The following is a 13,105-nucleotide window of genomic DNA, read 5'->3' on the forward strand; positions in this document are numbered from 1 at the left end:
ATGAATGCATTCCATCTGGGCGAAAGAATGGTGTCTGTTAGGGTTCAGTTTGCTATGGTTTTTGAGCTTTCTGTATGATCTCATCACTGGAGGAGGAAAGCATATTCTCCCATAAGAATAATCTTATGATTCATTACTACTGTGGGTTTTTTGTGTGAGCCTTTTGAGTGCCAGACCCTCCCCCTACTCTTCCACCCCAAATAAAAACCAACCACCCTGTCTTTGGCTTTATATGGTATTGCTGTAGGTGGACTGATCAAGAATAATGGTTGGCTTTAACAATCAGAGCCTTACACGTTTGTCTAAAGAACTCCTAATGTATACCTATCCAGATATTTGTCAAGCTTTATGTTTTGGGAAGACAGCTTGTACACTTTGTTTCCTAAGGTTTGGTAAGCATTGTTTTGCCTGAATGTTTCAGTTTATGAATTTTCCATTTTCTGTGTATAATTCCATACATATAATTTGGTACGTTTACTTGGGAGAGAATGATTTCTTAATTTTTCTTAGTTAATATTTAGGCTGTTGCTTTAGTTCCCCAACCCACTGCCCTAATAAGTTAGTGATCAGTTCTTTGAGCAGCTGTGTGTTTTGGCAGTAGCATTTGAAGCTGGAGATGGATCCTTTTGCTTACTCTCCTGCATCCTCTAAAGAGCTCTTACACTGAGAAGGTGCAGGCTAATCCAAGTGTAATGCTTTCTGGAACTGTTACACCAGTACAGCGCACCAGAAAAAGGAAAATGTATAGACAGGCAAGTAAACCCTGTCAGATGCGTTTGAAGACCTAATGACATGGCAAATAGATGAAGACACTTCATCTTTTCTCTTGCAACATGACAGTGGACTATTTATTTATTTATTTCCCACTAGTACTAAAGTAAACTGACCTTAAAAAAAACAAAACAAAACAAAAACAAACGCACCAACAACCAAAAAAAGCTTTTCTATCAGACCAAAGTGATTCTGGTGTGGTGAATGAAGTCATCCTAGCATCTTACAGTCAGTTCCTGCAGTCTGAGGGACATGTGTGTTACAGAAAACCCTGTGGACTGTGAAGAGTTCATGTATAAGTACTGAGATCAGTGAAGACCTGCTTCCTGTTAAAGTACAGCAGGGAAGTGTCATGAGCTTGAAAAGCAAGAAATACAATAAATAATACTGTTCTAATTCACTTGACTCTTGTTCCTTTGAACTGATAAGTTCATCTGTATTTGTAGAGGAGTACAGAGGGCACTGGCTCGGGTTCTGGTGACTGTATGTTAAACTCAGCGTTTCCCTAGAAGGCAAATCACAGAAAGAAAACTAAACCTTGAGTTTTGTTAGACCCGTCAAAGATAGTCATGAGCTAACAGCATAGATTTTCAATTTGGTATGTAGCCCTTCGAAGTTAATGGAGTTCAGGTATGCCTCTTACTTTTTAGAAGTGATGATTTTTTTGAGACTTACTTTATGGTGTCTTAATTGCTGTAATGTACTATATTCAAATATTAAATAATCATTGAAGGGCAGACCTAAAGATGGACGTCTTTGCTGAAGCTTGTGCCTCTATGCTTTTCTTCAAAACAAAATGTAATCACTTCAGAGTGCAAAACTTTGTTTTACAAAGAGAAAGAAATAGAATTAATCTCCCTACATCTAGTAATGTGCAATTGTTGAACCCTGGAAAAAGGCTAGCACACGGTAATGGTTGGATTTGTTTCTGATAGGGATAGCTTGTTTTTCTCCATCTTACTGCTGCAGTCTGATAAAGTGATGGGTGGTGGGGAGCCTTGGCAGGAGGGGAGTATGTCACCTTCCAATTGGTACCTGGATATGAAAATTACAGACTTGGGACATGAAAATTTTAGTTATAAGATATGTGTGAAGTGAAGGGAGAAGGCTTATTGTGTAATGAGTGAATAGGTTGACTGGAAATTGTTTGTATTTGTCATTTTTTAAGTATGTGAATCATCTTGTATCTTTATATGGGTAACAATAATCCCCTGCTATTAAGAAAATTCTTTTATTTTAAATGGAGCATGAAACATTTGAGATCTAGACTTGTGTAATATTTTCAGTTATAAGGCATAGCCCAAGAAGTAGAACTAAAAATAGTTTTAACAGTTGTTAAAGAAAAGCTAGAAATTCTACTCAAGGTCATCTTATTTGTGCTTAGGAATTGTGCCACTTGAATACCAATTAGTTCTAAAATGAGTAGGTTGTGGGTTTTTTTTTTCTTGTTCTGTTAAATAAAATCGTGTAAAAACTTCTATAAAACTTAGGCTTGTGAAAGGACTATGGTAGGGCAAAGAGTGAGAATGGTCTGAATAAGAACGTCTGAACTTTGATGGTCTGTCCTACTAATTGAGTCTTCTGATCCCAGTACCATTACTTAATCACACTCTGGTTCTGCCTGCATTGTAATTGGAACATATTAGCTTATACTCATAGTCTCAATTTTTAATAGAATCTAAATTATTATTTTTTTAATCTGACACATGATGGAGAGGAAGTGATTTTTTGGCAAGAACTCTGCAAACCACATGGCTCTGCTTCCAGATCAGTATCCAGATCCTGTCTCCTAAGGTTTCTCATGCTTGTGATTGATCTGAAGTGAAATGTAGCAGAATTTGTTGCGGGTTCTGAAATTTTCCAAGTTTTCTATAGTACTGTTAAGCATTTTAGAAAAACCATTACTGTTTGTGAACAGTACAGAATGTTTCTGGGTTTGAACTTGAAGATAGTTGTATGCCTTAACACTCTAAGAATAAAGAAATCCAGTAGGCTTTTGCATTGTCCCCTTCTCAGGTGAGGGAACCTTCTTATTTACTTGTGGCATGTTTTTAATGGGACTGTGAAACACCTGAAACTGTAATTAATTTTATTTTCTTTGCATCTAATCTTTCTTCATGGATCAGATGTGGTCCTTTTGGTCTAAACTGTAAACTATGCTTAGAAAGGAAGCAATGGGTGTATACGTATCTCTATATATTACAGGTTTGCTATCTCTATATTGAACTAATTTCTGGCTAGAAAAAGGGTGGTCTGATTAGAAATTGTTATCCCATTCTGATCTAGTTGTTGAATAGGTGGTGAGACTAGAACACCTGCGTTTTTAAAATTAAGAATATATTTCCTCATCTGATCTTGAATCACATGTGTAAGAGACACGATCTCGGTATTCTGCCTTCGCCCCTAGCCTTGAAAAACATCCCAGCGTTGAGTGCTTTTGTCATTGTTGGAGTGCCATGGAAAGTGTGATAGAAATTGATGCTATGTTTGCTCAAAAAAAAAAGTATGTATTGAGAATTAAAACATCTGGATACACTTCTGAATTTTCTTGTGCTGCGAGGTGAAAATAAGATACTGGGAAACTCAGTGTGGTCTTTTAAAAAAAAAAAAAAATCACAAGAAACACCCCACCCGTGCCCCCCAACCAACTGACAACAAGCCACAAAAAAAGAACCAAGAAAGACGGGGGGGGGGGGAAGTAGTCATTTCCCTCCTTCATAAAATATGAAGAAATATTTCATTGTACTTCCTTTTGTAATTGGTGAAGAATGCATGTCTCTTCAGCCGTCTCAGTTTTCCAACTGGCAGGCTACATTCCTTGCAAGCCAGGCATCATGTGCTTTCTATAATGTTGGATGTGCTGGAGTGGTATGTTCAGAGAATTTGACTTACTGATAAGAAATCATTCCTTTCTATTTTTATTTCTTGTCTGCATCTGGACATATTTCCCGTAAAGACAATTTGTGTACTGTTTCCCTCTCCTAATAAATAGTGTGCTCATGGTATGTTCTGCTTTCCTGTGTTTCTAATATGATGATGTTCACGATACATTCCCTTTTAACTTCAGGCTGTACCTTAGTTTCCAGATGACTGCCATAATCAGGATTAGCTGCTGACAGCAATCTCCTGATGAAATTGCACTTTTCAGTGATCAATATAACCTTTCCTCAGGGAGAAAATGTTACATCTAGGTGTCAACTGTTGTAAAATATGTCAAAACCAAGAAGCATTTCATTTATGAGCAGGTGAATTTTTTGTGCTGAACTTGATTGTGTGTGTGTCTGTTTTCTTTGATAGTCGTTTAAAGGACCCAGGGTCTTCCAGTCCTCTTTTATTGCAGTAGTTGCCACTGAAAAATGTCAACTGTGTGAAGCTAGGGCAACTCTAGACTCTTTATTCTTCAGTCTTTGCAGAAAAAATGGTGTATGGCTATAGCATTTCATAAAAATTCATGGTTGGCGTTGAAGAGAAAGAAGGGGGGGGAAGAACCTGCAGCGGGGAAAAATGCAAAAAAAGGGAAAATATCTCTTCTTGATTCCTTTCATTCTGTTTGTCTTGACCACAACTTTTCAGGATGAACACCTTTAAGCAAAATGTCAGTGCTAGGGGTTTTGTATTTAGAAAGGTGAATGTTTCAGTAAGTTGCAAGGAATATTGCTTTAACAATTTGAGTGGGGATCTTTTTAAATGTTAACCAAAAAGATGGTGGTTTGCCATAAGTAATTTTATGTTCTACTCCAAAATACTTGTATTTTAACAGTGAGCAGAGTATCTGCCAAGCACGGGCTGCTGTAATGGTTTATGATGATGCCAATAAGAAATGGGTACCAGCTGGTGGATCAACTGGATTCAGCCGAGTTCATATATATCATCACACAGGCAACAACACATTCAGAGTAGTGGGCAGGAAGATTCAGGATCATCAGGTAAGCAAACCTCTGAAAATTTGGCATACGTATCTTAAGCTATTTTTGTGATTCCTTTTAAGAGTAAGGAATAAGTCTTCAGTAACATTGTGGGAGCTGTAAATAATAAATTTAATTTTCTTTTTAACCAAAGTAGCAAAACTGTGTTATGGCTTTTTCCTCATAAACGAAGCACTTTACATACTCCAAGGTGATGTAGTTCTTGTGCACTCTTGTACCATTCCTTTCTACAGATAGATAGGTGTAAAGGCTGGTGGTTTACGCAGAAGTCATCTGATTCTCTTTAAGGCAAGGTAGCTACCCAAAAACGTTCCTTCTTCCCTACTGTGTGCTGTTGGCTGTGGTCTGTGTAGGTACCAGCAGTTCTTTTGCAGCCCCTTTCTGTTTTATGAAAAGTTGGATGCATATCTCACTTCCCCGGATCATTTCATTTAAAAAACCTCCTGACATTTGATAATGTTGATCATTACCACTTCGAGAGACTGAGAAGGGAACAACAGGGGTTACATCTTAGTTTCCTTGTTGAAGTTCTTAAATCTTGATTAAATGGCAAATTTAGCACTCTGTCCTGAAATGTGCTCTGCCTTGTGATAGTTGGGGTGGGTTAAAAATCTAATATTTTTGTTTGAGGAAAGCGTCTGTATCTATTTCCTTCTCTCCCAGCATTTCATAGAATACTTTTGGTTTGTTTTTTGTTCATTTCTCACACACCTGAAGCATAGACTGATAATCTCCCATGTGTTCTGTTATTAAACACTTACTCCAAGTAACAAATGGTCTCTGTGCATTCATCTGAGAATAAACATGTGGGGGTTTTCTCCCATTATTCAGTGGAAAAAGGTGAGGATATAGTTATCCAAGTGCAATGGGATCCTCTTAGTGGATGGCTTGTAAGAAATGGTCATCCTACTAGCCAGAAATTATCACCTTTTGTGTGAGCCATAGCAATCTTGCAGAACGGTACCTTGTGATGCATAGTAGAAGTCTGTGTAAACTGCTGCTGAAAGCACTGCAAACTAGGGGTGCAGCACCCACGGGGAAGGTGATAACTTGGGTTAAAAAAATTAAATTCTAACAAGTATTCTTTTAAGTTAATGGAAAACTGAGTTTCTGAAATGCAAATGCATATTCATGTCAAGTACTCTGCTACTAAGTCAGAACTGTTGATATTAGTACATTGCTGTTATAAAACATCACTTGCATCTTTTGAAACAAGAACGCATAAGCTGTAAAAGTTGATACAAAATATCTCATTAGTCCCCTTGTGTATTCTCAGCACTGATTTCATGGGGCTTTGGAATTAAAATTAAAATGGTTATGTGCTTCAGCATTTGATTTTACAGATTATGGGCTTGAATTAGCTGACGTGGTTAAGGAAAAAAAAGTTATATAAAGCTAAAGCTTGTTTATAATTGTTGTTTAATCACATAATTATTTTTTTTATTTTAATGATTATAGGTGGTAATAAATTGTGCCATTCCGAAAGGGCTGAAATACAATCAGGCTACACAGACCTTCCACCAGTGGCGTGATGCTAGGCAGGTGTACGGTCTGAATTTTGGCAGCAAGGAAGATGCCAATGTCTTCGCAAGTGCCATGATGCATGCCTTAGAAGTATTAAATTCACAGGAAGCTGGTAAGACTCTCTCAACTTTTTTTTTTTTTTTTTTAAAGACTGTTCAAATACAGGGATGGAAAAAATTCAAATGTTTATGCTTAGAAGTCAGTAAGTCTTGTTTCTAATCATTCAGCCTCTGGCCGGTTTAATTATTTGGGTGTTTTGTCTACCTAATTACTGTTTCTTAATAGTGATTCTCAACTTGACTGCCACCTGTGTAAATACAATTCCTAACAAGTAAATGGATTTTCATGTTATCTATTACATAGAGATACTTGCTGACTTAGCGCCTTTTTTTTTAAGGAAGCAAAACCAAAACACTGCACCAAGAAACTCCTCATACCTCTTGATCAGGGCATTTTTCAGAATTTCTAGAGACATCCAGTGTTCAACATGTGTATTGGTGTTTTTGCTTCTCACTGAGTACCTGTTTATTGTGAGAACATTAGGTTTATTCCCTCCGAACTTTGTAATTCATGTCGTCCTCTTTGGCAGTTCTTACCATAGAGTTTTCTAGCTTGGAGACCTTGGATCCAGGGGCAACATTCTGATGAGCACACATAATTTAGATAACAGGTCCGTCATTTAATTTGGTTGGAGAACAGGGTGACATAGAGGGTTTAAAACATCGGTGGAAAAATCAGTGGCTTTGTTTTCAGGTGATACCTGTAATATATTCTAGATAGGCTCTACAGCAAATTGATCAGTATAACACTGGGCCGCACACAGAGTGAGTTTTTAATTTAAAAGACTAAAAGAGACTTCTGTGTTCTTGTAACCAAATAGAATTCTTTTGTCCTCATTAAACTTTAAAGATTGCCTGTGTAACAAGAGAGAGAGTACTTGTGTGCCAGTTTTCTTTTCTGCTGTGTAGAAGAGAGGCTGTAGATGACCTTACTAGGGCTGTCTCAACAACAGCAAAAAAGGGGTGACTTTATCAAGTTGCTTTTCAATCTGATAGTTGTTTCAAGGCTTACCTTTTGAAACTAAGCTATCTAGACCAAGGATATAGGCTAGACCACTGCATTCTGCAGTGCTTGTGCTGTTTTATGCAGCATGAGGCTAAAATAGAAGGAGTAGCTAAAGGCATACAGTTTTTTTGCCAGCTAAAATAATCCAGTTGTGTATCCCATCCTCCTACCTCTCAGTTGGATATTTTCTCTTCTAAATCCCTCAGTTCTCCTTTCCCAAAGGGTTGCTTGATTGTAAACATCTCATGTATTCTGTTCTATCTCCTGACCAACATGTGGGAACACATGAAGCGTTGGTTTCTACTCAATTGATATCATGTCAGGCCTTTTCAGACTTTATAATACCCACAGGATTGAGGTGTTTATGTTGTTTCCCCATTACCTGTACTTGAAGAGTTTGGTATAACATGTTTCAAACAAGTGCGTGTGTGTATATATGCATATATATATTTTCTTTATTTCATTTAACTCCTCTTAATGCTAAAACTGAGCTACTGGAGAGGCTGAAATGACATAGGCAGGCATGACAGTGCTAATTTTTTAATTGGTCAGTGTGCTTGTTTTTTAATTTCATGGATTATTGTGATTTGTCTAATGACTAGTTCTCTTTATGCGAATTATATGTGGGCTAACAGCTATGTTGTTATATTCTTCAGTAGTAGAAACTTTGAGCTAATATGCCACTTAAGTTTGTAAAGACTTGGATAAAACTAAAATGGTTTTTAGGGGTTTCTTATATGCAGCTTTAGTAATACAGAACATCATTCGAACAGTAGCCTAGAATGAGCGTAATTCCAGAGGAGCAAACAAAGTAACTCTTTCCTGTTGCATCACTTCAGTAATTTCTTAGATGGGGAGGGGAGCTGAGTTTTGCAATGAGTCTAAAAATCACTGTACTTAAAAATCAGTCCTCTGCTCATTCCATATCATGAATTGTTCCAGATCATTCTGCTGGTAGTCTCTTCATTGATCTCTGAAGTCACCCTTAAGTTTGAGTTGGTATGCTTCCTTCAATTTAATACCAATTAATCTCTGATGATCGAGGGGTTGTTTCGTCTTCAGATGGATTTTTGTGTGACTCCTGAAGTGAGTTGAATATGACGGTAATATGTTCTGGTTGCTGGCTACAGTCTACCTGGTTTGTTCTTAAGAGCTTTGAGATATAGGTCTGACTGACGAGGACATGAATTAATAAGGTTTGTAATGAGGTTTGATAGTGACTGGTTGTAACCTGTAAGTTTTCTGAATTGTAAGATAGTTGCTTTGTTTCTCCTTCCTGTGATTTGACTTGGTAGTAGTAGATACAAGTTAAAATGCATTAGTCACAAACTAATGGTGCACACCATCCGCAGAGGAGATACTGTCAGTTGAGGAGGACTCTGGCTGCTTAAGATTTGCTCTCACTTAACTTTTTCACAAACAGCTCTAGCTTCCATCAAGATGAAATAAAAAACAAAGCTTGATGTTGTCAGTGTTGCCTCAGCAGATGTCTGAAGATAAGTAGCTTTGCACTGATGCTTGTAAAAAAAATTCGTGATTATGCATATGGAATTGCTTTGTAAGCCTGTTACCATTTCCAGACAATGTTTATAAAGATAAATGGTCATAATGTATCTGTGCTAGAATATTGTCAACAAGTGTTCCTAATTTTTATCAGCTGGGAGGTTTGTCAGTGTGTATTAATTTTTCTGACCTGTATCAGTTTAAGAAGTAAAAAAAATAAAGTATCTTTCTGAACATACCTGCTTCAGTAATGCAAGTAGGATACTAAGTAGCTTGCAGTTTAGAAAAAAACGAATTGGGCTTTTTGCTTAAAGTTTTAATTTCCTAAAAGTGTAGCTAGAAATTAATTCTTGGTGGTGGCTTTGTGGTGTTTTGGGTTTTTTTTCCCCCTAGCATCTCTGACATAGCTGAATATTTATTTTGACAAGTCACTGGCTCTGAGGCTGTAATATTAACTCTTCATTTTAGGAAATAGATGGCAACTGGGTCCATCGCCATCCTGTCCTGTGTCGTCCCCCCCCCCCCTTTTTTTTTAATAAACAAACCTTTTTTAAAAGGAATTTGTGCTAGTATGTGAAGATCAATATATTATACTTTTGATAGTTTTGTTACTTTGAATTTATCTGCAAGACTTTTAAAAATTTGTAACACATGCAGTCCTAGTTGGTGTACTAATGAAACTGCTTCAGAAGTCTGCACCTGAAGAGGACAACTTGTCTCTAACAATTTATGTAAATTGCTCGGTTTCCTAGTATATCTAAACCAGCATATAGCATCTCCAACTCAAGTAAAATAAATCCTATATAGATACCTCCCTTTTACTCTAGGATTGCTTAGAATTAAATTTAGAATTAGTTTAGGATTAAAGTTTGATTATTGCAGTATCATTATTTTCTGCTGTGTTCTCTCATTTTGGCAATTTCTTTTATTAGCTTGGTTATTTTAAGTTGTATGTTATTGATAAAAGGAAAGCAGATTTAATGTTAGTAAAGCATACTGTTCAGAAACTCATAAACCTGTAGGCAATTTTTTTAAACTTTATGCAAAGGTTTACAGAATTCTAAATGCTTCTGAGGAGTATTAAAGATTATTTTGTGGACATCCTTTTGGCAAGTCAGCTGTTACTTATGCCACTCTTTAAAAAAAAAAAAATATTATCCTTCTCTTGCATGTATTTGAAAAATGTCATTGATCTTTGCTTGCAGTTGGCATCCTCAGCTGTTCTGCTGGCTTAATTTGAGGTTGTTTAATTTAGGCTCTCCCTCTAGTGGATCTAGAGAAGCCAAGGGGTGCCTGTATGGCTGAGCACTCAGCAACGGGCTTTTTGTCGATCTGATGAGTTCAGAATGCAAAGTGAAAGTACTTGGAGTAAAGCCTTTACTGCAACTGGCATTTTTCTTCTAAAAAAACAGTACAGGTTTATCTCGAAGAACTCTGAAGTACTGGCTACCTTGTCAGTGAAGCTGTTTGAAATACCCTGCATGTCTAGTGTCTTGGGGTTTTTTTTCTCCTCCTGATTTACAGTGCTGCTCATGTAATCATCCTGATTTATTTTATGCTTAAACTCGGTTTATTTAAATCAATGTAAAAGTCAGTGTTTTCGCTCTGCTCTGGTTCAAATGACTGCATTAGCTAGTAGCTATTCACCCAGACCCTATTTTCCTGCTGGCTAGTTGAACAGATTGTAGACCACATGCAAATCCAGAAGAGAAAGACAGCAACACAGGGCTGCGCTTTTGCCTGGAATTTTAAGGTATACTACTAATGCTGCAAGTTCCTGCCCTATACTGGTTTAGAAGATGGATTAAAAATGAACTAAGATTTGTTTCTGGCACTCATTAGGGAAAATTTTGGAAGACTTATTCATTTAATTAAATAATTGTCTGAGGTGGTCAAAAGTTTACACCTTCATCAAATTACAAGTATGCATCATTAGTTTAAGAGGTCATTTGAAGAGGAGTTCTGGCTTTAAGGCTGTGTGCAGTGTGTTCAGATATTCAGTAATTGGTCTTAATTGTCTGAAGACGACTGCTTTCTGCAAAGGTTTTGCATTGCATTATGAAGAAAATTTTCACATCTGCATTAAACAGAGTTCAGTGTTGCAATCAAAGTGACTCTGGAATGAGAGAAAAGCCTCAATGAAGGGAAATTGGATGGCTGAGAAAATTCTCTGATGTGTGAGAAAATGGATTATTCCTTTGAAGGAATAAGGGCAAGTAAGGGATGTGTGTGTTGGGCAAGGGGAGGAACAAAGGGGTACCACATTCAGTTTTGCTGCAAAAAATACCTTCTAGTTCAGGGGGAACTGGCATTCTTTCATGTGGCAGCAGTATTCAGCCTCAAGAAAGCCTTGCTTAGAGAATAAAAAACTTAAGTATGAGATTTGTTTATGTGTAATATGCATTTGAGGAGGTACTTTGAGTTGTTCATTGCAGAAAATGAAAGTGGCAAAAGAACTGAAGGATGTAATGCAACCGTAAACAAGCCTATTCTAATTCTTTCTAACAGAATTACATGTATGTAAGATTCATGGTGGGTTTTATACCAATCTTTAACAGTTCTGTATTGGTTCCCAAGAAGATTTTGGGATATTTTGGGTATAGAGGCAAGGGATAGGAATGGCTTCAGTGAAGCTGTGCTAATACTGCTTTCGATGACACTTTAATTAATAGGAAAATGGGGAGGAGGAAAAAGAAACAGAGGGGTTTTTTGTTTCCAGCGTCTCTTTATTTTGTTAGTCTAATCTTGGAAGAAAAACTGGAGGTTGAAGTTCTTTGAAATTATTGGGACCCCTAGAAGTTAGGTTGTCCAGTTATTAAATAATTAGACCTTCACGGGGAAAAGGTGCATGCTTTCTCCACAGCTGTATACTGATGTGCAGTCATTTCTCTTACAGCAGAGATGGTTCATTAAATCCTTGCTGATAGGAGAATGCTTTTACTTGTATGATAGATTGAATAATTTAGTATCTTTGGGAAATGTAAACAAACAAAAATGGGGGTTGCTTGACTGGAATATGTGTAGAGACTATAGGAGGCTGAAGAGAGAAATGTATATGCAGGGCTGGGGGTGGGGGTGGGGGTGGATCTCAGATGTTTCTCCTCATGCTGTTTTGGTTCACATCATGCTAAAACTTGTTTTGTGAGAAGAATTTTTCTACTGTGATGAAGTAATTATGCTATACCTGTACTGCTGGCAAACCTCTGGAGCAGGGTGTCAGCACCCCCGTCAGAACTGGAGTAACGTGATGCGGTATTATTACCTGTGTTGTCAGAAGTTAATATCTCGGGTAATAACTCTGATTTTGCTAGCGAGTTTTTTCTTCTTTTAAAAGTGAGATTGATTAAAGATATTTTTTTTTTTCAGTTACTAGATTTTTTAATAGCTAATCCTGATCAACTAGTCCTGGTTTATATGCCAAAATACTGACCTGAGAGAAGTCCTGTTTATTGGATATAATATTTCCATTTTAATTGCACATAAGATCATTGAAAGCATCATCAGTGTTATACTTGTGGTATTTGGAAGTGAAGGGGGTTGCTAAGTTTTCAGAGTTATACTCACTTTTAAAGTTTGCCTGTGTGGTATTACTGATTTATGTGATTCTTCAGAATTAGTATTGTATCAGGTGAAAGCATTGAAGTTTGGGTGGGCAACCCAAAGAATTTCAGTAAAATTTGGTAGTTGGTCTTAACTGCATGGCAAACATACACAGAAGTACATTAATTTTGTGGTTAAAGTTTTGAAGTTTTGCTTAATAAACGCTGGGGAATGTTAATACATTTTTCTCTTGAGGGTTCATATTGTTTTACAAATATTACCAGTAGAAGTTGTAGCTATATTAAATCTGCTGCCTTTTGAGAGCAGGATGTTGTCATAAAATCATGAACATAATTGTGGAAATACAACTTTGCTGGAAAGGCTCATTTCTGTAGTATCGTATGCAAATAGTGACAGTCATAATCTACAACATTGCTATTAAAACGAATTTTGGCAGAACTGGAGAAAAAAGCATAAATATTCTGCGGTATATGGTATTGATACACTTCCTATACTTGCTTTTTTTAAGACTGTGATACTGTAGATTAATTAAGTAACCACACGACTGTACTGCTGAAGCATTGTCTCCATCCCCCCTGTATAAAAGGACTGCAGAGAGAAACTTCAAACCTGCTTGCTTCGGGTCACACGGCAAGTTGTGCTGAGCCCAAGCCTAGCTACCCAGGGTATCAGCACTCTGTTTCCAAGGCTCTGCTGGCATTGATAGGAGGCTTATCTCAACTTAAATCCAAAAGTATTCTAATATTTTTGTTATT

At 37.1% G+C, this 13,105-nt stretch overlaps 1 protein-coding gene across 10 annotated transcripts in view; it reads left to right on the top strand.

Moving 5' to 3' along the window:
* ENAH (ENAH actin regulator) overlaps positions 1–13,105 on the top strand; it is a 99,484-nt gene that overhangs the window by 44,127 nt on the left and 42,252 nt on the right. For all 10 annotated transcript variants that reach the window (XM_056357117.1, XM_056357122.1, XM_056357123.1 and 7 more), the window contains exons 2-3: positions 4,532–4,697; positions 6,156–6,333. In XM_056357117.1, coding sequence (XP_056213092.1) covers positions 4,532–4,697; positions 6,156–6,333 — 344 coding nt within the window. The remainder of the gene's footprint in view (positions 1–4,531; positions 4,698–6,155; positions 6,334–13,105) is intronic.

Source organism: Falco biarmicus, chromosome 12, assembly GCF_023638135.1.
Source record: "Falco biarmicus isolate bFalBia1 chromosome 12, bFalBia1.pri, whole genome shotgun sequence".
In the NCBI taxonomy this organism is placed as follows: Eukaryota; Metazoa; Chordata; class Aves; order Falconiformes; family Falconidae; genus Falco; species Falco biarmicus.